At 38.1% G+C, this 27935-nt stretch overlaps 1 protein-coding gene across 2 annotated transcripts in view; it reads left to right on the forward strand.

Moving 5' to 3' along the window:
• The first annotated feature begins 4854 nt into the window (after positions 1-4854).
• The window catches only part of LOC114665152 (uncharacterized), a 44975-nt gene continuing 21894 nt past the window's right edge, over positions 4855-27935 (forward strand). The window contains exons 1-7 of one of the 2 annotated variants that reach the window (XM_028819565.2): positions 4856-5040; positions 8840-8887; positions 9860-10168; positions 10620-10943; positions 20712-21056; positions 21815-22063; positions 26483-26877. In XM_028819565.2, the coding sequence (XP_028675398.2) occupies positions 5028-5040; positions 8840-8887; positions 9860-10168; positions 10620-10943; positions 20712-21056; positions 21815-22063; positions 26483-26877 (1683 nt within the window). In that variant the 5' untranslated portion in view covers positions 4856-5027. Of the gene's footprint in view, positions 5041-8839; positions 8888-9859; positions 10169-10619; positions 10944-20711; positions 21057-21814; positions 22064-26482; positions 26878-27935 lie in introns of both variants that reach the window. The other variant, XM_051918797.1, reaches the window with a different exon arrangement.

The raw sequence follows: 27935 nt of genomic DNA on the forward strand, positions 1-27935 counted from the left end.
TTCACTATACATTTTTTACCTGAAATGTATCACGATTTAAACTAGTCTACATTTTTGAACAGGCCAAGGAACGAGCATTCAACACAGTATATTCTTCTTTCGCAGAAAAATCATTCTTTACTTATTAAATTGGACTGAATGGATCCAGAACTCACGGAAAACGTTCTCGTCCCAACTTTTAGGAAAATAGTCCTGAGATTTAATTAAAATTTTGTAAATGATTAATCATTTTAAGTTTTACTTGGTTAGAACTGTATTTTTTTATTTCTGTCTTTCTGCCTCATTCATTGGGTCAGTTAAGGTTTGAAGTTATCAAAGAAGTTGTTTCAAAGCTTTGTGTCCAAAGTTTTTATTTCTTATTTATGCGTTCTATTCAGTTCTACCTGTTGAATGTTAACTTGGTCAAATGTTGAAGTACAGAATGTGTGCAAAGTAACACAACTGCGTACTCAAATCTGTATCTTTGAAGAACTGCACAATGTCAATTTTTGTTTTCTTTTTGTTCGAGAGAAATGTAAGAATTTATGCTTTCAGGTCAGCACAATGGCTTCTTAAAAATCAGACCATGGTAAAAAGAAAAAGAAAAAAAATCACCTGAGTTGTTCACTTACATTGGTTTAAAGAATAAATAAAAATTGGGAGTGGTCTCCCCTCGACTTTCTCTTATACTCAGATATGGGGATGGATATTTGAGGAGCAAGACAATAATTAGATTTTTTTTTATTATGACCATTAAATAACCATCAACAACAAATCGAAATTAATAATATATTGAACTATTTATTTTTAAAGTTGAATAAATCGGACTCTGAAGCTGCAAGGATAAAGGGTAAAGCACTACTTCCGTTTAGAAGAAATAGCTCAAAAGTTGATTGAAATTAGTGAAGGGAAAATGAAGCCTCGTGTAGCTTTGAGGCTTTCTTTCCATTTGTGCCGAAAAAGATTCGAAGCCTCAGCCCCAGTATGAACAGCGACATCTGGTGGTTACCCGAGGTCAAGTCAGGCTCTCAAGCTGGAAGCAGCGCTCACTGTTTCAGCCTCATGACACCAGTAAAAGGTCAGAAAAGTCTGTTCATTTTATTCTGCCAAGGTCCTTATCCATTTATACTATTTAACTTTTGAACGCCGTTTTCCGTTTCTCTCCTCACAACCCAACATTGTTGAATGAGAATGATGTATTTTATTATTGTCTACCTGTTAGTTTAGCACCAAAGCTGTCTAACCAATAAAGCGCAAGTATTATTCGAAGCTTCAAACGTCACGGGTCACGTGCCAGTGGTGTTTTTGCCACAAGCTCCGACACGGTCATTCAACCCACTACGCTTCAGTTTGACTGACAAGCTTCGATATCATTTTCCCCATCTCTAATAGAAATCTACGATTTTTTACCTAATATTTGTATGCAAAATTTGTTTGACCTAAGTGAAAGCGTACTCACGTTATCGTGTTTACACAGGCACCATTCCAAAAATGTTTTTTTCGGTCTCTGAGAGGTCTAAAACGTCAAGATTCATCAAAATCTCGACATCGAATATTTGGACGGTTACAATACTTTGTATACGAGAAAGGAATAATAATCACAATAATATAAATACGTTCTGTGTAGTTAATGTGCACAACTTGATACACAGAAAGAAATGCAACAAACACTCCGCTTTTCCGGCAGCGAAAACTCTGCTTTCTGGTTTCGCTGAGCTCGAGTCAGTGCGATGGGAGAAGCTATCAGTACTGCTTGGTGCTTGCATCAAAGTCAGGCTCTTCGCTGAGTGCCGAATGCGCTTTTTTAGCAGTAGCTACAACTGATTCCAGTCATTACAACTGACGGCTCACGGAGCTCCTCTCAGTTTTTGCTGTCCACGAAAACTTAGTTCAAGAAATACGGGCCGGAAGCAAACGTTTAAACATGGCGGGCTGCGAAAGAGACGCCTCTTGAGTGGTGTCAGCGTTTTGACGACACAAGCGCTAAACCAATCAGCGACCAAAACGTCACCGTTACCTCGTTCCTGTTTTAGCGCGGGTGCAATCGGGCGCAGGGAAGTTCTAGAGGGAGAACGTTTCACGGTTGATTCCCGCCGAAACAAAACGTAAATAAAACGAGAACCAAACCGAGTCCTGAGTCCCGATAATAGTACAGAAGGGGCATGCTCCTTATATACGTTGAATATCCAAAGGAGTCGGAGTCTGAGGAGCACCACAACACTGGAGTGACCCCGTTACAGCGAGTCAGAGTCCTGCTCTGCTCCTGATCCTGCCGGGATATGCAGCACTGCTGCCCCATCTGATTTATCGGCGCCCAGACTGAAGCTGAGCCTAGGAACAGGTAAATGAAGTTTTGTTTTTGGTGTCTCCGTCAATTCCCAATGCATTTAAAGGAGCTGACATATTTTAAAAGTTGTTACGTAGTGTTAAATGAATTTGATAATGGTGGGTAATTGATTTTTCTCCTCTGAATTTAAGGTTTAATTTTGCATTTATTTAATCTGTGTCGAGGACCACTCACCAATTTAATTACAATACTGTACTGTATATTTTACTAGTCTGGAAGTTCTTGACAAATACTGGACTCCTTCATGTGTGTCTCTCCGGAAAATCCTTGGGTGCCACTGGTTTGACTTTGTGTTGCTCACGGAGTCCCGCATGAGGCACGTGACCTGCATTGTGAGGGAGCGTCAGTTACGGCACTGCTGCCGTGTGGTGCGAGTCCCCAACGGTGATCCAGCTCATACGATTCTCATTGTTGGGGACCCGAGTGGCTGGACCAGGCCAAGGGGACACCTACGTAACACCTGGCTGCAACACCTGGCTGCGGCAGATAGAGGGTCATTTCTGGAGGGTGGGACTGGACCGCGTGTCTGCCTTGAGGGCTGCCAACCAGGATCCCTAGCTGTTTTGTCGTGTGGTGAGTGCGGCAATGTGCTGTACCAGAGAAAGCGCCCCGGCTGGACTTGACTTGAAGTTCTTGCTCATTTACAAGTGAACTAGCTGTGCTAGTCGTCTAAGCTGGGTTGAAATCTGAGTAATCAATGTAGAGCACAGCATTAATATTTGCAGTGCGCCATGCCATGCATATGTCTCTAAAAGCAGTGTTAATGTTTGTGATCTGTTAGAATGACAAATGCAACGCATTTTATTACAACACGTTTGTGATGCACCATCTGTTGGAATAAGGGAGACACCGACAGAAATTCAGATACTTATTTTAAGTTGGATAGGCGGTGGTGATGGTAGTAGTGGTATTGTCGCATGTCCAGAGAACAGTGAAATTCTTAACTATAGAAGGTAGTAAAGTAAACAAAAGCCTTAAATACCAAAAATAATTAAATGAAATAAACCTGAAAAGTCTTAATGGAACAATACATTTACTTAAGTTTTTGTTTTTTTGGATTATATTGTAGGCTAGTCAATGTGGATGCATAATTTAATACATTAAAAATGAATATATTTCCAGAAATCTTTATCTTATGTATATAAAATGTAACTATTATTATGGTTTAATTAATTGTAAAGTATGTATTTGGGCTAAATTTGGAATAAAGTGTAACTTTCACGAGGGATTTCTCTCCCAGTTCTTGAACCTGCACACCCACTCATGTTTCCTGATTTGAAAAAGAAGGGATTTGTGAGGATTTTTCTATTACCTTCAATGAACTTCTGATTAGTTTCTACAAGTTTAAGATAAAAAAAATTAATGAATCTAATAATTCAGGCAAAAGTTCCCATTTATTCATTTCAATGTTATCCATCAGAAACTTAGAAAATTAGTTTACCAGATTTCAGTTTTCTAATAACTGTAAAACTTTAACTTTTTTTTTATTTTTGTAATGTTTTTGAAGTACTTACTGTACATATCGGTCTATATGTAGTTGTGTAATTTAATAAATCAAAGATAAATATGACACCAATAATCGCAATTCAATAAGCTTGAAAATCTCAATGGAACAAAAAGCTTATTTAAGCTTTTGTTTTGTTGAGATTGTAGACTAGCCAGTGTAGTTGTGTAATTTAATACTTGATAGATAAATATGAGGTGACCTTTTGGAAAACTTTATCTTATGTATATAAAATGTAGCCATTATTATTCACCCATTTTCTAAACTCCCTTATCCAAGGCAGGGTTGCTGGAGCCTATCTCAGCCATCACTGGGCACAAGACAGGAACAATCCCTGGACGGACTTGGTGCCAGTCCATAACAGCTTGAACACACACACACACAAGCCAATTTAGCGTCACCAATCCACCATGTTTTTGGGCAGTGGGAGGAAATCTGAGCACCTGGAAGAAACCCACAGGGAGACCATATAGACTCCACACAGGGAGGTGAACCCCGGTCACCTTGCTGCAAGGCAACAGCACTACCACTGCTTAGAATTTAATAAATTCTAAAGTGTTTGTTTGAGCTAGATGGAGACTTATCAATATGAAGAGGGGTTTCTCTATGATGTCTTGGACCTGCACTCACGCTCAAGGCCTTTTGGAAAGGTGTTTCCTGATTTGTAAACGATGTTGAGGGTTTTCTACTATCTTTGGTTTCTACAAAATTAGATGAGTAAAAAGATTTCGTTAACCTCATGATTCTGGCAAAATTCACATTTTAAACTCTAAGTTATCAATGAGAAACCTTTACTATACTCTTTCTGAAAATAAAGCCAAAAAGCATGTTAAATCAGTTTCAGTTTAAGATAATTTAAAGCTTTAAAATATTCATGTTTGTAATTTCTTAAAGTACGTATATGAACCCTTATACGTGTTATTGAAGTAATCCGTTCTTCTCAGTAAAAGTCGCTTTTAAACATCCAAAGACTGGATATGCGAAACCCGTAAGGGGCGGGCGTGTTTATCATTTTTGCATTTCTTCGACTTAAAGGCTCAACATATCTAAATGGCAGTGAATTCGTCCAATCGGACACTTCTGGGGCGGTCCCAGCAATGCGCCGCGAAGGTGGTGGGCGGGGTTTAGCGTGCTGTGCGTCCCATCGGCCACTGCGGCGCCGAGTTTCTTTATGATGGAAACAATCCACCAGTTGTGATGGAGGCGACCGGTGAGTGGATTGTGTGTGGTGCGTCTTTTGCACACCTTCATTGTTTTGAAGGGACATTGCTTTAAATAAAGTACTTGAGTATGGTGTTCTGTAAAACCACATGTGTGTGCCTGCCAAGGTGTTTGGCACCCAGCAATACAGTCGGCATCGCCACATTAAAAGCACCGGTGTCGTGCGAAGGCGAGTTGTGTATCTGTGATCAAGAAAGAGGATGACTAACGTCTCCGTGTGCTTGACTTGTTAAAGCTGCGAATACCACACAGTTTATTATGAAGGATTCTGTCAGCGAACGCGGGGTTGTCATACGGTTTTAGAGAGAAGACGAAGTTTTTGTTTTTTCCTTCAAACGAGGAAACCTTTCCGGTCATTTAATTAATTGTATAAACCAAATAGAATGAACGTGTGTAATATTAACTTACATTTTGTGTATGTAAAGCGTTCTCTTCTAAAGTGAATGGAATCCGATTTATGAGTAACAAGACGGTATGGAAAAGATCTCGCCAGCTGCTTATCACGTGACAAAGCGAAACTAACCCATCCTGCAGCCTCTCACATCTCTTCACCAAATCCTTAACTACTTAACTTTATAAACACTTCTTCTACACATTAGAAGTTAACCGATTAATCACCAGTCAATGTCCAAATGTGGATTTGTTATTCTAGTCAAATGAACATTTGTTTCTGTAAAATTTAATGAAAAATAAATAAATGAAATAAACAAATACTCACAAGGAAGTGTGTTAAGGCCTGTAATACAAGTTAATGAAAAGCCGGCACTGAAACGTCATGCACCTCTAGGAAATGCAGGTAAGGTTTCATGCGACAATACTATATATTCATTTTAGCGAAACTGACAAAAAAGGCAAAGTTTCATACTAGAATGCTCATTTTAGTGAAATTGACAAAAATGCCGTTTTTTGTTGTGACCAAATGTAATGACAAAAACTCCACCAAGATCACTTCAAACAGGTCTTAAAAAAAGATCAGGAAAAAGCTTATGAGGCATCATTTTGGACAGAAGTAGTGTCAATAACAGTTTGCACCCTGGTGACTAAGATTTAAAAAAAAAAAAAACACACACAAAACAACAGCACAATACATAAATTTCTAACATCCTTAATTTTTCAGCTGTTACTTAATTGGCAGCACCATGTAATTCATCAAAAGTTCACTATTAAAAGTATGTGTATGCAGTGTATATGTTTCAAAATATAGCATGTTTCACTCAATAATGTAAGCGTTTGTGTGTGTGTGTACTGCTAAAAATGATGACTGAAGCAGCACTTAATAAAAGATGACAACTCAAGGGGTTTTTGTGCGGGCTGTTGATTAACAGTAAATAAATAAAAGTGAAAGAAGCAGTCAATGAATGCTGCCAACTGTAAAAATGTCACTCAGTCATGTCGGATATTTTGAAGGCACATTCTGGCTAAAGGCCTAATTAGCAGTTTGTAATAAAAGGGAAGTGATGTTTATCACATTCTGAAATGAAAGCATACATCTAAATATGCATCATTTTTTAAAAATAATTTCAGCTTGGCATAGGATTCTAAATCAATTATATTTCTGCAGCAGCAGTTCTAAAAATTTGAATATGGTTTGTATCATGTTTTTGTAAGTAAATTCTTCAAATACCACATGAAGATAGCATTGACACAAGCTCATACCTATTTAAGGTGTCAGACAAGACTGTTAAAAGAAGTTTGTTTTTATGGGGCTAATGAAGTCATATAAAACCTTTCTTTGTTGAGGACAGTTGTCTTAAAGTTCCATTTTGATATCAAGCTACTGTGATTTGCAGTGATTGAGAAAATAGAGTATAAAGACTAAATAACTAAATATGGTCCAAGATCTGCCAGTTATACAATTTAAAAAGTAATTGTTCTTCTTCTTTCAGCTGCTCCCGTTAGTAGTTGCCACAGTGCATCATCATCTTCCATATCTTTCTGTCCTCTCCATCTTGTTCTGTCACCCCCATCACCTGCTTGTCCTCTCTCAGCACATCCATAAACCTTCTTTTAGGCCTTCCTCTTTTCCTCTTCCCTGGCAGCTCTATCCTTAACATTCTTTTCCCAGTATACCCAGCATCTCTCCTCTGCACATGTCCAAACCAAACAATTTATGAAGTAATACAGGTTTAAATTATAAACCAATGTTATTGTCATTAGTATAAAATATTTATGTTTGACATTTAAAACAACAAACTGTTGCAGTGTTGAGGCGCTTTTTTTGCTACATCTACATTGATGGCTGTAAAATACCATTCTGATTTTTCTGTTTGGATGATGATATTTTGTCTGACTGTTTGTGTACATTAACTACATTAATGTAGTTAATGAAGAATAGGGATGGCTAGGAAATTGGTGCAATTTTTGGTCATCTTAGCAAATTAATTTTTCTAACATCCTTCCTGTTTTGCCTATCTCACTCAAAGTATAATTAAACACATTGCTTCTTTGTAACTTAGGTAACTATCACTCACTTCTGCTTTTCCACACACAGAGTGTAATGGAGGAAGAGTAGTTTGGGTTCAGCAGTCCAATCTCAGCCCACAGATTAGTCACATGTATGAGTATGGGGTAGAATTAGATTCCATATGCCTTTTAATATTCATACATCAGAAAAAAATATTGGAGATCATGAATATTTCCAGTCTGACATAACTGGAATTGGGTCAAGTGAAACTGGCTGTGAAACATAGCTGACCTGTGTAATCTCTTATCTGGATTGCTATAAGCTTCTTCTCAATGGTTTTCCTTAATTATGTTTTAACAAACTACAAATTATAAATTCATCTTACACCTTAAGTTTTGGGCGGCATGGTGGTGCAGTGATTAGTGCTGTCCCCTCAAAGATCCCACACCTGATCATTGTGTTGACTCCACAAAGCTGTTGTCCTTGTGTCTCCACACCCTCCAAAGAAGTGTGATTTTAATTGCCGATTCCAAATTGGACCTCTGTGAGTGTGAGCCTGGTGGCTGTTGGAATAGACTCGGGTGGGGGGCCCCCTGCAGATCTGTTTATGGATTAAGTGCATTTTGGGAATGTTGTGTCAGTCATTTTCTAACCCATTTAATCCTGAACAGGGTTTGGGGGGGGGGTTTCTAGCATAGGGCACAAGGCAGAAACAAAACTGTGGGCAGGGCGCAACTCAATGTATTTTCCTAAATGTTGAATGGGAGATGGGAGTTTTAGTATATAGTGGCTCCAAATTTTCATTGCAGTCAGACTTTTAACTCAAGGCGATTTGCTGCTTTCACTTTCAATGTACAGTACTAACTTGTACTTACAAGAGAATAAATGAGCATGTGCTAATAATGTATTGTGTAGGAAAGTTAGTAAACAGATGAAGAACAATCCACTTGTTACTTCTGTCACAAACTTACTCCACTCTAACAAAATAGACATGATATCTATATGTATATTATAGTTCATGATCTCCAAAACTGAAGTAGAAGAGCAGAAGTGAGACTTTCACTCTGTAGCCCCATCACTTCCCCAGTGCGTGCCACATATATGTGCAGGTAAGAAATCTTGGTCACTGCTACTGTCTGTTAGCAAGATTTGGATTATCAAATAAAATATTCAATGATCCATGGGAAGGTGTGTACATATTATTTCTGGGCCTGAATAGTGTTGTGAGTGTCATGCCAACAGTGGGCTCTTAAAACACACAGCACTTTTGGGCAGTTTATATCGGGAGACAGCAGTTTCATCCAGCTTGTCATGTCATGCTTAATAAACTTGTGTGTTTACATGCTCCTTTAAAATAATATTCCTTTTTTTCTTCTTGAATTAGGACATTCCCCAGAGAAGCTAAAGATACAAAAGAAGCAGGAAAATAAAGGTATTCTCTTATTTTATTTACTTTCATATTCAGCCAAAAAGTATGAGGCTATTTGGATGAAACAATATCCTCAAAGCAGCATTGATTGAATTATTAAAGTGATAAGCTGACAGTTTTATAAACCAATGCACTAGTTCAGTCCACTGATCGTCAGAGTTTACTGTAGATATTCATTTAATGGATTGCTCGATAACAAACATAATCATTTGCTTTACAGGGATCACACATTAACATAGTAGTTTGAACTGATGCTTATTACTTTATAGGTGCCATTGACAGTGCGGAGTGTGTACATTATCCCCATGTCTTCAACCCTAAAGACATGCTCTTTAGCTTAGCTGGATTTCTAAGTTGTTACAGTATGAGTGACTGCAGGTGGTGTGTGTACTGATGTTTTCCTTTAAAAGACTACAGTAGCACCTTGTCTATAGTTGTTGTAATTTACTCCTTTACTCCTTTGTCCATGTTAATTTGGCATGTGGGTAGAAAGCATGTAGCTTTGGCCATTGTGTGCAACTTTTTTTTTACAAGTTGATGCAAGGACATTTACAAATTACATTTTTAAAATTTCATACATATTTGTATTATGGCAACATTGGCAGACTAAGTGACACAGTCAGGGTCACAAACTGTGTCTGTGATGTGCAGTTAAACAGCAGCCTTATTTTTACAGTCAGTACCTTAGCCACAGGGCCACACTGTCTTCATAGTTGTGAGTGGTGCACAACATGGCACTGTACTGGCACATTCATTCACATAGATTGTATGACCTAAGAAATAACCGACAGTGAAAATTGTCAAAACAATATTTCAGTGCAGTTCTACTTGTGCTTATGATTGCCTGAGACAAACCAACATGGTGTTGATAACATTCAGGGTATTTATACAAAAATTGTTGCAGAGAGTGGATTAACTAAATTAAAGCTTACCAATAATTTATTTTTCAATAATGAATACTATTTTTTCCTTCAGCAAAGAGACTACAAAAACAGATAACTGATCTGTGCAGGCAAAATCCAGATGGTATCCCATTGAGCTGTATCAGCGCAATTTACTTGCAAACATACCATAAATGTCTTAATGTGAAGAAATGTGGCTTTACCTCAGTCATATCTTTCCTGGAATCAGTGGACGATGTGTTGGATATTGTGTCAGATCAGAATGGCTTTGTTGTCAAAGAAAAGACGAGCAGTGCTTCTGGACAAATAGATGGCCCTTCTGCTTCTCCTTTACACCATACTGGACAAACAACAGCACTGTTTCCACTGCCCAAATTCAAAGGTAATGTGAGGTATACTTGTGATCTCAAAGGTTTGTGGGAGTATGCTTCTGTTGAGTTACAGTGCCAGCAGTGGTAAGAATATCAAACACATTCCATTGTTGGAGGGGGTGCTGGAAACTAACAAATTTAGTAAATGCTAAACATGGATAGTGCATGTTCCTATTTTACAAATTACTTTGAATTTTCTCCCACCATGTGCCTGGCATCCAATATGGTATGTTCTCAGGCACAAAAAAATATATATTTTTGTGTATTATGGTGCTGCAGACTGTCGATGTATTACATGTTGGTTAGACATGCGAATAAGAATTTCAATGTACCTGTGATAATACTGCTACTGGTATATGCTTGTCGGGCCTCAATGTTTCCCCAATTGCAATGAAACAGATATATTTAATAGTATCGTTATTTTTCTTTTTCAGTAATCTGACATTTTGTTTTATTGTTCAGGCATGCCACAAGTACGACTTTGCCAGGAAATTCTTGCCTTACTCAGATGTTTCCCTGATGGCATTGACCTGTGCCAACTTAGAACAAGCTACAAAGAGATGTACCGGAAGAAGCTGATTTTAGCCAAATCTGGTATTGAAACAATGCAGGAGCTATGTGTCCTTCTTGGAAACACTGTGAGCATTGAACGTCGAGACCAGAAAAATATTATTAAAATTGTGACCAAGGAGGACTTTGGAGAGAACCAAGAAATGTGTAGGAAGCCTTTTACTGCATCTGCAAATCTACCAGAAAGTATTTTTGCATCTGGCAAGTTACATTCAGGTATGTTTTTTTATTTTCCTTACCGATACCATAAGTACACAGAGAAAATGTTGTGATAGGGTGAAAATTTCAAAAATCACAGCATCATTTAGGGCAAACTCTTGTGCTGGGAGCATGATTTTTCCTTTTACTTTTCATAAATATACTGTAGAGGTGAGATTGTTTAATTTTCGCAGGGTGAAAATTGTGACTACTGAGTTATCAATGGATTTTCAAACTTTAGGGCATGTCTGATCACAATTTGGCTACTTTCAAAGTGATATTGTTATATGTGAGTCTGTGTCAGGATTCAAGGTTGTTGGTATGATAATTGAAAAATGAGTTTGTCATCTTAGTGAAAGTTGGAACAATAATTAGTATGAAGTGTCATATTTGCCCGGACACCACCAGTCAGAGACTACATCTTTATACAAATCTCTTCTTTATTTTCTTCTCCACAACACAACTCACAGTCCCGCACAACAACACAGTGCCTCTAGCCCCAGTCACCCTTCTCCTGGGCCTTCTCTCTCCTCGTCCCTGGGCCACCTGTCCTCTCTCTCTCCAGGAGCTTCGTCCTGCTCCTGCTCCCGACTCCAGCTCGGTGATTGGAGGGAGGCGGCCCCTCTTATCCTCACCCGGATGAGCTCCAGGTGCTCTACCTGACGTCACGTCCTGGTGTGGCGGAAGCGTCAGGAGAGCACCCGGAAGCACTCTGGGTGACCCTGGAAGGATCGTCCCCCATGGGTGTAGCGGAAGTAAATAAGTCCTGGGCTCCATGAGGCTCGGGGTGCCCCCTGGCGGTGCATACAGGCTTCCACGGACTTGAGCCTCCCTGCTCCCCTTCCGTGGCCCTCTTCTGCTCCAGGGCGGTTGCCCCCTCGTGGCCCAGAGGACAAATATGCCACTTCTCGGCCCCTCCAGGTGTCCTGGCCGGGTCTGACCCCCAGCCATGTACGACAGAAGTTATTCAAGTTTTATTATATTGTGTATATTGTACAACGCAGTATGCAAGTGTGTATTCATGTCACATCAGAGCAGTTCAGAATAATACAAAGCAAAATTATTTTAATTAAAAAGAAAGTATACATTATGTGCAGCCTTGCAGTATATACAGTGTTTGTAGGCATTTTATATTCATCTATCTGTATACAGTGTGTGTGTGTGTGTGTGTGTGTATATATATAAAATACACACACTCTACAACCATATTACATGTTTAAATACAGTTTGGAGACAAGGTATCAATGTAGAAAAGAGCATAATACATTCATTTTTCTAAGCAGAAGTCAAATATGTCCTTTCAGAATACACTAGATAAACGTACCTGGTGTATATGTAGTGACATTTTTAACAAAGTCCAGTAATTTCTCCTTACACATTATGTTAAAATAAATAAGCGCAGCATGGTGGCTGTCCTTATTTATACGTATTCTGTTTGGAATTTCCTTGAGAATTCTTTGAAGCTGGTGTTTCTTGATTGTGATACAGGATGGTATTGGTGATGTTTCAAAAAGCACCATATGTTGATTTATAAAATGAACTAGCTGTGCTACCCGTCCAAGACAGGTTGAAATATAAGTAATAAGCATAGACCTCAGCATAAACATTTACGGTGTATCATGCAATACATATATCTCTCTTATATGCCGTTTGGTATGAGATGTGTAAAAGCAGTGTTGATGTTTGTGATGTGTTATCTGTTGAAAAGACAAGTGCAATGCATTTTATTCCTACAAATGTTTGTGATGTGCCATCCTTTGGGATGACAAAGACAGACAAAGTGATGGATATGGAATGTTTTTCTCCATGATAAAATACTCTTTAATACAGGAGTTTTGAAGTTCAGTCATGAGGGTCCACTGTGGCTGGTAACAAACATAAATTGCACCTGTGTCTGCACTGCTTATCACTAATCGCCATTATTTGGATACAATTTAAAGGAGTTATCTCCACAGGAAAAAGTGAATTGAAAATAATGTGGTAAAAGAAAGTTGACATTTTAAAGATATGGTGAAAATGTACATTTCTGAATTTTATTTTTATTGACATGTAAATATACTAGCACATATTTCTGAATGCAAAAAAATAGAGAAGAAAATACATTACTCTTTAATTTAATATTACTATTTAATATTTTTTGCTGCTGGAGTATGTGAATTTCCCCCTGGGATTAATAAAGTATCTATCTATCCATCTATCTATCCATCCATCCATCCATCCATCCATGAAACTGGTTGGAATGAAAACCCGCAGCCACAGTGGTGTCCCAGGAATAAACTTGGGAGCCCTTGCTCTAATACAGTGTTTCCTAAACTCAGTTCTGTGGACACCCTATGGATTCAGGCCTTTGTTCCAGCCGACTTCGGTTTTTAATTGGACTCTTAGCATAGTTAAGTGAGATTTTATGTACTAATTTCTATGCCTTGGGGTCAATGTAGAAATTACAAAATTAAGTTTAGTAATTATTTTAATTAAAATATACTAAGAAGTTATATGGGGATTTTTTTTTTTTTTTTTTTTTAAACTGTATTTTCATCCTGACTTTCATTCTAATTTTCCAGGTGTTCTGGTTTTTTAGTCCATGGTTTGCTTGTTAGAAGGTCCAACGCTGAAGTAGCTGCTGCCTTAAATCATTCAGCGTTGTTTACTTAGGAGTCTGCTCTGCTGGGTTTTTGTCATTATTGGGTTACAATGAAGGACGCAAACTACACATAAAACAAGCAAAATAACAGGAAAAGAATAAAAGAATAAGAATTTAAAGCTATAGCAAAAACAGAAATATTTTTAAATGTTTTAGAAATGTACAAATTATTCTGATGTGCATTTCTGGGCACAAAATAAGAGAAGGAAAAAACAGACCAGCTAATTAAGTGAGATCAGTTATTATCACTGATTGTGACCTTAGTGGGAACAAAAACTTGTAGCCACAGTTGCATCCCAGGTTTGAGTTGAAAACTCCTCCACTAATATATTTTTCTCAAACGGACTTGACCAGCTTCTGTTCTGCACGGATGAGGAGCTCATCCCGGCAGAATGACATGCAAGGTGAAAGCCAAGTCTGGCTGGGACGCCAGTCTTTCACAGGACACGACTGGGGTGCATCAGTCCAACCTGCATGTCTTGTTTAAACCCGGGACTAGACACTTAACCACACAGCTTTTGAACAGCTCAGCCCAGTTAGTCGATATTTCCTAGAGGTCAGCGAAGGAGTCAGGATGAAGAGTGGCCATGCACATGACACGCGGGAATGACGAGGCTTGTTGCAGTTTCGTTTCCAGTGAAGTGCACGGGTCTTCACGGTCAACGATACTGGCTGCCTTCCAGTGTTGATATTTGCCGGTCAAGTGTTCGGGTCGCGTGGCAATTTCAGACGAGCAAAGTGCGCACAGCTGCAGCCCCGGGGATCAACATTTAGCTCCCTTGGGCGCTGTTTTTTTTTTCTCTATGTATCATAGTAGCGCGCATGCATCAAAAACGAACTGGGATGCGTAAATCTAGCCGGCTCCGCGTTAGTGTGTCCAGCGGATGCTACTGCAATGAGCAAACAAAGTATTTGGATAGATAAACTGAATCGAGGTCATAGTAGACAACAATACATTTGTCGTAACGGGCTCGAGTGATTTGATACCAGCGCGTTGGTTAGATAGACGGGACTGACAGCCTTCGCTTCCCAATCTTGTGACGTCACATCAGTCGCGTCCTCAATCTCGTTTACGTTCTAACTCGCTGCACATGCAGACTTTGGTCCCTTCGGTCTCAGGATCTTATATGAAGAAGGAGACGGGGGCTTCGGAGGTCTGCAGTTGGACCCTTCTCGTGTTATTGCTCGTCGCACTTTCGACGCATCAGAAGGACTTTCTTGGAAATGAAACTCGCGCAGCAGTAGTCGCAGACCGGCTAGAGGAAAACGAAACGTTTAAATGCTTTAGGGCGCCCAATGGCAGTCGTTTTGTCATTTCATTAAACATTGTAGGAATACAGACACTGATACACGTATTTATCAGCAGAAAGTCGTTCAAAGTGCAGTAGACGGTAGACAATTTCATTTATAATAATGGAAAAGTGCACTGTATAAATCGTATTAAAACATTCACAGACGTTAGTCAATCTTCTCATTTCAAGTTTCTTTGAAGTTATTAGTAAGTTGTCTAATTTTGTAACTTGATAACACGGAAGTATTTCAAAATTGCATCTTCAGGTTTTGCACTTCTACCTGCGGAACCGCCATAAGCTTTAATACTAAACCCGAGCTCCACACCCTGCATTGCAACTCTCTGAATCATTGGTATAAATAGCAAAACAGTTGCACCATGATCTTTAAAAATATAAGCATTATTAAAATCAGCTTATTGTAATGTAATACTTGGCTTTGTTTAGTTATTCATCTGTGCATCAATTTTCTTCACTGCTTCAGGGTAACAGGGAGATTTTGCCTATCCATGCAGCACTGAACAATAGGCAGGACTCAGTCCATGGACCACATACACTCCCATACTCGGTCATCACAAAGGGGGGCGGGGGATGAAGTTCTATCTATCTATTAGGAGTAAACAGATGTAACATATATACTTTTGGGACTTGGTAGGAAAATTCGGGTACCTGTAAACCCACTTTCACTTAGAGAGAACATACAATCTCTTTACTCTTGCTGCCTGGGAAAGGGATTTTCTTCGGGACATAAAATACATGAGGCAGCAGATCCAAACACCCCAGAAAAAAATGTGTTCAGTAAATGTGGCTAATGTCAGAGCAAGTGATCTTACTTTATTACACTAGAAAACTGCACTAACATGTCTTAGAGTGTGTTGTACTTTTAATAGAAAGCAAGTAAAGTCTACATAATTCCGAAGAAAAAATAAAATTACATATTTTCCACAAACTGACAGAGAAAGTAAAACTTTACATGGGCAGAAATGAGCATTTTTTTCTTCTCATCATCACAGTTTCACTGCTTGCTTATCAATTTGCTGAAGATGCTGTATTTGTTGCTGAAGAACTACAGGTAACATTGAATGTTGGAGTAGAAGACAGTGAGGAGAAGGGACTAACATTGAATTACAAGAAGAAAGTTAGCATGTTGTTTACCAAAGACAAAGTAGTGTCAAAATGCCTGTTAAAGGTAAAATCTTTAAATGCCAAGCAAGCAAGTGGATCACTGTTGTTAACAAGATGGAAGAAGTGATTTGGAAATTAAGAGACATATTCAATCCCGTAACCTTAGATCCTCTTCCTCCACCCATCTGACCGTCCCTCCCGCCCGTCTAACCACCATGGGGAGCAGAGCTTTCAGCCGTTCTGCTCCCAAACTCTTGAATTCATTACCTGCGGATCTCCGAAATATCAAATCATATTCATCCTTCAAATGAAACTTAAAACACATCTGTTTAAAATGGCTTTTCTTTTTCCTCCTGATTATAGTGGTTTTGTTTGGTTTTAATTTTTAGATTTTCTGATGTTTTAAGTTGTTTATAATTGTGTCTTTATTTATTTATTTATTGTCTGTTCGGTGTTCTTGAGTTCTCTGAAAGGCGCCTTGTATAAATGTATTATTATTATTATTATTATATTGCTATAGCAAAAATGGCATTTATGCAGTTAGTTTATAAGTATGTGTTCTAACACATCACAATGAAAACAAAGATGAACATTCTAAGGTATTAAGTTCTATCATAATGTACAGTTGTAAAACATGGACTGTGATCAAAACAGTAAAAGACTAGAGAGCTGAGATATGTGCCTTTTTAAAAAATGCCAGTGTTTCTGTGAACAGATAAAGTAACAGAAGGAAGGAGTATTAAAGAGAGCACAAGTGAAAAGACAGTTACTAAGTGAGGTTAAGAGCAGACAGCTAAAATATCTTGGACGTATCATATTGCTGGGTAAAATCAATGGAAAGAGCAAGAAGGTAGAGAAACACGATCTGTGGAAATACTGTCAGATGGTATGGGAACAACATGAGTTGCAATGAGATTTTTAGAATGGCAAGGAAAAAAGACTGACCACACTAGACATGGCACCTAGAGAGAGAGAGAGACTTGCTTACCAGACCCTAAAGTGCAAGCTGGCTTAGAAAAGTATCTCATGGATATGTATAATATAATTACTTTCTCAAATACCTAGGACCAAAAGTGATCTAAATTACAATATATAAAATCTTAAAAAATGCCCCATAAAGAAAGGGACACCTCAAAATCTAAGGAAAATGTTGTTCATTATGGGACCTCATGTCATGCCAAACCATTTTACGTAGTATTACAAATTTTCAGATTACTCTTAATTTGTTTTTCTCTGATGTATTTTTGGTTGACTTTGTGTGATATTGTTTATTGATGAATACAGGAGAGGCAGAATACCATAGTTGTTTTTAAGGTTTTAAATCAAGGTGAGGTTATTAGGGCAAAGGCTTGTGGTTAAGTGTTTATTTTCAGTCGAGTGTGATTACAGTACCCAATGCTTTAACAGTTTCTCAGAGTTTAAAATAAAAATATATTTGAGAGAAAATAATGAAAGAAATGATCAACTTACAAAAATTAATAAAGCTCAAGATAATCAAGCAAGGAAGTTTACATATCATAACAATATTAAATCTACTTTATCAGTTTAAGACTTGGTGTCTGTCCCAGCACCACTGAATGCAAGATAGGAACCATCTTAAGACGGGATCCAAGTCCACTGCAGGGCCCACACATTCATAATCATGGAGCCAGTTTTGTTTTTCAGTGAACCTAACATTAACAAGCCCATGAGAACACAGGGAGACCATTGTAAACTCTGCATAGATAGTGAGGACTGCAGGGTTTCAATCAAAGGACTCTGGTGCACGTACCACATTGCTTGCAATTTGAGCAATAGGAACATCCATTGATTCATTACCTCTAGTCACACACAGATTCATTCCTTAGGTGCTTCAAATCATGATATATCAGCTTGACACATTTGAGCAGTGCAAGTTAAATGTTTCTTTTTCTATCCCCACAGAACTTACATTCATTTTCACATGTACTGTATTAAAGAAAATTTCCAAGACTTTTTTTTTTGAAGTCCAGTTCCTTGTAAATTTGTTATTTAAGTTACATCAGTGATTAACACATACCGGAAGGATCAAGAACAGAGTCTGCTTTTTTTTTTTTTTCTTTTAAAGCTCCATAGTTTCTGTTTCTGTTCATCACTGACTTGTCATAGGTTGCTCCCTTTTTATATGCCAGGACAGATAAGTAAGGATTATTGAGGGCAGGAGCGTGAACAGGCATTCATCTCCATCTTGACTGCCACTAAGCAAATCAAGTAGTTGGGGATTAATTATCTCATCCTGTGAAAAGACAAAAACACAACAGATCAGCCTGAAAGAAAACACAAATCCCGGTAGGTTTGTTTGTTTTTGTTTTTTTTTTTTTGTTGTCGCCTTATGCAGTAGCACAGCTGATTCGTCTGATAGTGAGGGGGCTGGCTCTGCTCCAACTCACTTTAGTTCTCCTCATTTTAAATATGTTGTGTCAGTGATTATATTATCATAAGTTTCACTGTCAGTCTCACTCTTGTTTATCTATAGTAGGCTGCAAAGTTTGTGAGTTGTGCGAGTTTTGATCCTTAGCAGTGTTTGGTTTGGGAATGTTTTGATGTCATAAATTATAGACATAGCCTGTATTGATTTCAGTCACACACTGTTTATTCTTATGCGGTCTTTATATTCTAACTGTTGCGATAAAATGATATGGAGGCTCAAAAATGATAGAATAAGAAAAGAAATTTTAGGCCATCAGTTGAAGAAGGCATTGGTTTTTATTTTGTATACAGTATGCAGAGGTTATATCTGTACAGTACATGTGACAGTTATGATGCCATGACATGTAATTAGACCTTTTGTAGTCCCACTACTTGTCAATAGGTGTTGCTGTATTTACTTCTTACTAAAATGTCGTGTGGTTTTTTTTTTTCCTGTTACTTTGGTTACTAAACATTGCAGTATTAAAGATTTTCACGGTTTCTTACACTCACTTGAAAATATATCACCTGCACTGCAACGTGTGAATGCATCTGTTCAGGTTTATTGTATTTGCTTATGCTAGTTCTTCAGCCCATTGATTAGTTTTCTTTCCGGACTACTAGAGCATGAAGAACATGCAGGCTAAAAAAAATCAAAGAGAGTGCAGTTAAAATTAAATAATCATATTTTTGCTTTTTAGTTAAAAACATATCTGGCTACCCCTCATTTGTTTTTGTGCTAAATTGAAATCGGAGGTATACAATATAGTTAAATGATACATGCACTTCAACAATAGTCTCCACTTTAAGCAAACAGACCAGGTGATAAAATAATAAATTTGGGATTTGTCCTAGGATGTAATTTGTCAAAACTGGTTTCTGTTCATGAATTTCAAATATAACACAGACAGACTGAACAAGCCTGTCAGTCAACCATCTTCCAGGTAACCCATGCCCAGACATCCCCAGATTTGTCTTCAGTTATTTAATTCCCAGACGTTTGTAAATGGAACATAATAGCAGGTCTTTTGGTGACATTAGATTTGTCATGAATGTGCATTTGCTGCATTGGACACAGTTTTCATAGTCCCCCTAGTACACCACAGAGAAACGTCAGGCCAGTTTAGCACATTCAGAAAATGAAGATGTGTTCATGTTTAACGCACCTCTGTACACTGCATATTTTAGCTTTGTGATGATTTACTCAAAGTAAAGTCTACGAAGGAAACGTGTTCCTGTTTTTTTAAAATAGCTACAATCCTCAAAGGTGAAGCAGGTAGTTGCATGTTAAGTCTGTTGTGGTCAGTTCGGTCTATTGCTAAAGAGGTCAGGATATTAGCATGACAGAGGTGGAGGTCTTATTTTGGAAGCAATTGAGGTAGAGTTGGGGTCAAATGTCCAAAAACAGAAGGACTAAACATAAAAATGGGTCAAAACTAAAAGTCAAAAAACCTGAAAAGAAATTGCCAGAGAAGTCATTTTTCCTAGTGCTACAATTTTTTTTTTTCTTTGTAAAGAAAGCTCAGACAATGAATAATGAATTTGACTTCAATAAGATAGCTGTCCAAAGCATGTGACCTTCACCCATGACTTCACACGCTTGAATACATTCATACAACCATGATGATGGTGGCATGTAGTGCCCTAGCAACCAAATTCTTAAATGCCATGTCATCTATATGGCACAAAAAGTGTATCCCTGTCATCCAAGGAGCTACACTCTGCATGGTTTTTCCTGTAAGAGCAAAAGAACCAGGAGATGAATAACTGGTTGAGAAAACAAAATTGTAATTTTTACAATGAGGAGACAAAAAAAGTTGCCAAACATAAAATACTGTACTTTAGTCTTGTGCATTCAAAGTCTCTGATTTCTGAAGTTTTATGTTTCATGTAGATGTTCAGACACTATGTTCAAATTCTAAACTGTGCTGAAATTTAATTTCTAGAAAAATGTGCTTTATGCTGGCCCCCACTGAATGAAAGCTATACTTTATTTTTGGTCCTTTTCTAATAGTAAATTCACTAATTATTAAATGTACAATGTCTGGTGGAAATATTTGTTTTAATTATTCTGTCCCCAATCAAGCTGTAGCATCATCCAGTGTACTTTTATATTTCAGTAAGCCAGTCTTAAAACTTTTGAGTGACTTCCTAAGCATTAAATAAAGTCAAATTAAAATTTTAAAATATACAGTAGGGCAGTGGTGATTATTAGCTAGAGTATTTTGCTAAAGTTCTCTGCATGACTTGTCTGATCGACAGTGTCTTCTTATGGCTGTTTTCGTAATGCTTTTCCTTCCACAGCTAAATGTATGGACCGTGTTCAACAAGAAATTCGTGATCTATTTGAAGTGTACCCAGAAGGCATTCCCTTGCAGAAAATTGCAGAGTTCTACAACAAAAAATACAAGCGGAACCTGACGCTTGCTGCATTTGGTTTCCGATCCATCCGCAGTTTTGTACAGTCAGTTGAAGGTCTTCAGATCCAGGGGGATCTTGCACTGCTTAAAATGGACGGTGAGCACCAAGAAAATGCTTCTGAACCAGTGAAACAACAACATCTTCCAGCTACAAGCACCCCTGAGCCTCCCAGGGCTGCTCCTCCAGTAGAATCACAAACTGTTGTTCCAAATGCATCTGTCAGAACAGGTAAGGAAGATTCCCACCTACATCTTGATTCCATATATAAAAAGGAGAGAAGCTTAATCTTTACTACCTTTTAATTTCATGGATGCATGCTTATTCAGGACTTGCTTTCTTTCAGTCTGTCTGTCTGCTCGTTGTGTGTCGGTGAATAAAAAGGACATAACTGATCTGTCGTATAGAGTTGCTATGTGAAAGATGACTTTTGTAGTTTTGTGTTTCGTTGTCCTTTGTTGCATGTTTGGAGCACACTTGTCCGTTGACAGATGAAACTGAATAGTTTTTCTTTGTTCTGTTAAACTGAACCTTTATCTTTTCTGTTATTTTAGATCATGTTTTTTTTTTTCATCCTATGTAAATTTGAGACATGGTATATAGGTACATTTAAGCCAAATACATTTATTTAAGTGAGATTATAAGACTATTTAATACTTTAGTTTGAAATACTTCTTTGTAACATAACACTGTCTGCCCCCTTCGTACACTTTAGGGTTGCTAGGACCCAGAGTCTATTATGGCGGTACTGAGTGCAAGGCAGACATCCTCCCTTGAAAGAACACCTGTCTGTCTCAGAGCCCACTCTCACACTCCCCAACACTCACCCTGAGAATCATTGAACATTTCGGCTCCTAAAATGTCATCTTCACTCAATATTTAGCTGCAGCCATTCTGTTCTGTATCATCTGTGAGTGAGCTACTGGGTGAAAGTTGTTCCGCAATGCCCTTTGCCGGTTTAGTCTCAATGATCTCCTTTAACTTTTCAGCTTCTGAATTATCAGCAAGTAAAATCACCAAAGAGCAGCTGTTCGAGAATATTTCAAAGGTCCTGAAGGCCAATCCAACTGCTGCCTTCTCTATGTTGGAGCTGCAGGCCAGTTATTTTCTCTGTTACAAAACCCCATTGCCTATACAGGAATATATTTCTCTTTATGACCATCTTGCATGTCCAAATGGGGCTTTAGCTGCTGCTGGTAGTGGGGGCACCTCTAAACCTATTTCAGAGCAACCAGCAGGTAAGGATATGCTTGCTGTATAACCTCCTTCCATCCTTTCCTTCCCCCATTGCTTGTTCATTTATGTTGCACAGCCATTGTAGTCCATCCAAACACTTGTTAAACTTGTTTAAAGAGAATATTTCAGAATTCATGCTTTGTAGTGAGATCAGTTATTTAGATATTACGTGGTCTTTTAAGAAAAAAAATGCACATATAAAAAAGTTAGATTTCAAGTTCTTTTCATCATTCCTTTAGCTTCTATAATCAGATAGCCAAATCTGCCAAGTGTCACAAATGAGCTGTTGCTCTTTTCCAGTCCATGTTGTAGCCTTTCTTCAGCCTCTGCTGCCTCCAACAATTATGGAGTGGCAGTCACATGTTGGAGGATCAGGATATAAAAGTCGGGGAAGCTTGGATGGCAACTTACTTGAATATTTTATTTATTTATTTACTTCTGCAACTACTGCTTAGCAGATTTTAGTATCGTTTTCTAGTATTTAGAATTTATATTCTTGTTTGGATTTCATATTTTTGAAGTTTTTGCCCATTTTCTTCACTTTGTTTAATTTTGCCCAATTTAGATGTGTCCCTTATATTCTATTGCAGTTTTGTCTAAGACCTCCATCCATCCATTTTCCAACCCGCTGAATCTGAACACAGGGTCACGGGGGTCCGCTGGAGCCAATCCCAGCCAACACCGGGCACAAGGCAGGAACCAATCCCAGGCAGTGTGCCAACCCACCGCAGGACACACACAAACACACCCACGCACCAAGCACACACTAGGGCCAATTTAGAATCGCCAATCCACCTAATCTGCATGTCTTTGGACGGTGGGAGGAAACCGGAGCGCCCGGAGGAAACCCACGCAGACACGGGGAGAACATGCAAACTCCACGCAGGGAGGACCCAGGAAGTGAACCCGGGTCTCCTAACTGCGAGGCAGCAGCGCTACCACTGCGCCACCGTGCCGCCTTGTCTAAGACCTCTCCTCTGCATTTTGAATTGGTCTTTCTTAAATAAATAATGTGATTTACCATTTCACAACATATGTCTCTTTGGTGAGTTTCCTGTATCTGCACAAGATTCTGCTGCCTTCATCCAAGTCAGTTTTGCCAACAGGGTGCTATTCTGACACGTAGCAGTCTTGTAATGGAACTGGATAGTGTTATTTATCATGTACTGTAATTACAGAATTACAGTTTAATCTCATAGAAGACCGATAGTGCTTAATACACATATGCCTTGCAACTAAATATTAGACATTTTCAGGAGGGCCGCCTCCTTGACAGAAGCTAAGTGTCACTGATGGAATAGTCAGGTGGGTTCAGTTTATTCAGGGTAGCAAAAACGGACACAACTTGTAGTTTGTTAGAAATATTTACCCATAAATGTCAAAGATATTTAAAAACACTATTACGAAGTTTGTGTGCCAGAGATATAGGTTCCACATTGATTAAGTCATGAAGTTACACAACCTGAAAGTCTTAGAAGTTAGAGCTCTAGAATGTTCTGTAGTAGTATAATGGTGCAAGTTGTAGAAGTAGTAGTATTGGCATTGGTATAAAGTACAGTGTAATTCTTACTTGCATGTCCAACCAACATGCATCACATGACCACTCTATGGTGGTACGACCAACAAGAATGTTTTAAAATGCATAACTTAAGTTGCTTGTTTAAAGTTTGGACAAGAACTTCATGATGCCCCTGTCATTGTAGAAGATTACAGTGCATCCTGGTCTAGCACCAACTGTGCCAGCCCTGGACTTAGTCATGTAATTGACATACAGTTGTATAAAACTAAAATTAATTTCTCAATAGCTGCACAAAACAAACAAAATACAATAAGATCCTGACATCTTAAATTTATTATAGGCATAAATACAATGGATTAAAAGCACATAAAGCTTCTTATTTTCTTGCCAGCTTTCTGTCAGTAAAAAATGAGCAAGTCACATCTTTGCTAAAGGAAATGTTCCTAAACAAATTAGAAAATGCACGCATGGCATAACAGTCATGTGTGTTTGGGGACTGATATGAAAATTGGAGCATTTCACATTTCTTTAGTTGCTTCATCTAAGAGTCAGTTATATTTTTGTTAATGAAGTATTTTGTAACAATGAGTTATATTCAAAAATAACGGTGATAACAGAATGCAGTTACATGTGTTAGCAGACTACATTAATACATGCTTTTTAAAGCACTTTACAATGTCATGTAGTTAAACATGAAGCCTAAACAGGCTTATTGTGGCTCAGGAACTTTCATACACAGGAGAATCCAATTTAAGTGATATAAAAATGGCAATGATTGATGTGTGTTAGTAGTGGATGGTCTGTGACTAAAAATCGCTGTAAATACTATTGTATGAAAGGAGAAGAGCAAGTGAAATACAGTAAGTTACCAGTCTAGCTGTTAATACAAGTTAAAACCCAGCAATTCCTAAAATGTTATGAATAACTAAATACTTGGAAAGGAGCTAAATTATTTTATAACAGGAAATACCAAAGGTGACAATCATCTTAAAGATACTAATTCCAGCCTGAAGACATAAGGAATCAAAAGATAAATCATAGTCCATGCTTAGTCTGTTGAACATTATACTGCTAATAACGCTTTCAGCATGTGTTAAATGTAGTTGTGCCCGGTCCTTGGTATTTGGGGTGGAATCAGCCTCTCCCTTTGCTTTAGATACTATAGCGCACTGCACAGCCCTGGTTGCATGTCGATCTTCAGCCAACATATCAATTGCAGTTCCTTGTCCAAAGCCATGCTGAGTTTATATCACTTAGGGAGCTATACCTTTCTCAAGTCATTAATGAGTTCAAACAGCATTTAGCTGCGGGTTGATAACATCAGTTCTTTACAATGATAAGGTGCAGATAATATTAGTTCAGTCCATTCAGCCTTATATATGCTTACATAATTTCTTTCTCCTCTTTTGTTCATTTCAGGACAAGCTGCTTTTTTGTGTAGTTTTATGCTTAATGTACCTAAAGCAGCAGGAGAAAGATATGGTGTCTGCCAAATGAGTAAAAGACAGAAATATACAAAATATACAAGTAGATGTAACAACCATCGAGGTAAAACAGTGCAGTCTGTTTGAGGCATCTTAATAAAAACTGAAGTGTTTTCACAAATTTCTTTGAAGAATAAGCATGTCATATGTCAACAAAATTGGTCTGGACAGGGTCCAAGTTGTTTCATGTTGATGGACAGACAGACAGAGAGACAGACATGGCTATTGCAATATCTCACTTTATATGCAAACACACCTAAAAAAAACTGTAATGATCGATTGTTTCATCCATTCGTTTTTGCAGCCCCCATATTCCCAAACAAGATCACAGGTACATTGTGGATAAATAACTAAATCAGTGGCTATTGCAGGCTATGCTTTTCCAGTAATATGCAAGGGTTGTTAATAATGTTTCTGCACATTTTTGTTTCCAAGCTGTTTTCTGTGAGGTAGCTTGCTAAGACTTTACACCATTGTGGCTCTACTTTGATCTTGATGTCAGTGTGCATGTTGCTACTGAGCCATGAGGGCATATGTATCAGTTTGCACCAAAGAACATCATGGAGACAGCTGTTTCCCTGGCAAATGGTGTACTTTTGTTGCATGATAGCGTGTGCCCTCACACTATTAACCTGCTGTAAAAAAATGACATGAATTGCTTTTGATCACACAGCCCACAGTCCAGACCAGGCACCTTCTGATTCTAATCCCATGGAAAGCACACGCTTTGAAAATGGCAATTTGTAGGCGATTTACAAACAATTGTGTGTTACCTGAGTGTAATGGGTTAACAAGTGTTATCCTTCAAATCATACCTGTTCAGGATGATTTTTAAGCAGGGTGTCTCTCTTTAATTACTAATTGAATAAATTACAGTTGACATCTGAATATGAAATACTGTTTGATCAAAATTTGCATCCCTGTTTTAAAAGCATGTTTCATTTCCTTGAGCACGGGAAAGGTGCCATATAAATAAAATTTATTATTATTATTATTACTATATTCTTTTTGTATGCTCAACAGGGGAAGACATTTTAAAGAGCAAACCAGTACAGCTGCATTGAAAGTTAATTGCAGTTTTATTGGCTGTGTGGGGACAGGGGTGTCAAATTATGGTTGTAAGGATTACAGCACTTTTCTTTCTTGCCTCTTTGTTGTTTTCATTCCTTATATATTTTGTGCTTAGCACCCTTGTGTGATGTACTGTGATGTTTAATCACAGAGATTGGTCCTCCATCAAAGATGCATGTACATTTCTAGATTTTATATTAAAATAATTTTCTTTAAAATTTTTGGCCTGTGTAAGGATGACATCATTTCATGGCTGCATAAATAAAAAAAAAAAAAGAAATCTGTGGATCTTGCGTGCATAATTAACATGGTTGTCTCACCCTTTGTTGCATTCCTTTTATTTTTAGGGTTGATTCCACAACAGAAGCAGAATGTTGGCTCAAACCTGTTAACACCTACCAAATCTACTCCGCCCGTCACCATGCCTAAAATACCAATTTCTCCATATATTCCCTCCTTTGGTTTTTCTTTCATGGCCACACCAGAAGAATTCCCTGCTCTAGGAGGAAATCTGTCCAAAATGCAGCAGAAGAAACTGAGGGAGGATGCTACTAGAGTAGATGCTTATCATTCTCAGATCAGAGAAGTGCATAATTCTACTATGCAAGCCCAGCAGGTCCTCGAGCAGGACGATCTGATGTATGGAGCAAGGAGGAAAATTTCAGTGCAGGATGTTAACAACTTGGCAGAGGAGTTTATCAGAGCCATTTCATCAGAGGGAGAGCATGTTACAGTAGAGAAGGTTGGTAAATAAATGATGGGTTTTACTTCCAAGACCCAAAAGTAACATTAAGAATTTAGATTTAAAATTATAAATATTATGGATGAGATGTTCAGTAAAGTTGTTTCTTTGAACCAAAACTCTTAAAATTATTTTTGTTATGTATACATACATGCATATGTTTTTAAACCCACTTATTTCTGTTAGGGATTATACAGAGCTTGAGCTTATCCTGGCAATATCAGGTACACCGCCTGATATGCTGGTATAGAGTGGCCATCCATTGTATGGCCTTCATATATGCACACCAACATTACACAGGGTCAATTTGGAATTGCCAGTTAAACTAATCTATCTTTAAAAATGTTTGAAAAAAATTGTTGAACCTGGAGGAAAGCACACACTCATCCATGCTATGGACAATTTAGTGCTGCCAGTTATCTTAACCTTCATATCCTTCATGATGTAAAAGGGAAACTGGAGTTTCTAGAGAAACCTCCATCGACAAAGAAACCAGAAAAATAGACAAACTACACAAAGCCAAGGGCAAGGTGTTGAGTTCAAGCCAAAGATTCTGGATTTGTAAAGCAGCAGCACTAAACTCAGCACTACCCTTATTTTTATTATTGTTGTTTTCATTATTTTCCATTCCTTTAATTACTGAACTGTTTTCATTTTTTAGGATCACAGCCAGCTACTGTACATATAGTCATTGTCTATCATCTGTATCATTCACTTACTCCCTCATATATAACAGCCCAAATTAGAGGCTCATCAACTAACCGAATGCACAGATGTTTGAGATTTCAAAGTAAAACTAGAAAAATCTGTTCAGACGGTTGAAGATCATATAAAGTCTACATTCAGAGTGACTGATCCAGGATTCAAACACTCAGTCCCTGAAGGCGCTGCATAGCAATGCTAGTCCTTATGCTAGCATGCCACCTTTTTATTAGTACACCTAAGGCAACTTAAAGATCCATATGCATTCAAATATTTAAATGGTTATTCAAGTTGCATAAGAAATGCACAGTTAGTTAAAAGTGGATATGGTCACAACAGAAAGGATTATAACACTT

This window comes from Erpetoichthys calabaricus, chromosome 14 (assembly GCF_900747795.2).
Source record: "Erpetoichthys calabaricus chromosome 14, fErpCal1.3, whole genome shotgun sequence".
Taxonomy (NCBI): domain Eukaryota; kingdom Metazoa; phylum Chordata; class Cladistia; order Polypteriformes; family Polypteridae; genus Erpetoichthys; species Erpetoichthys calabaricus.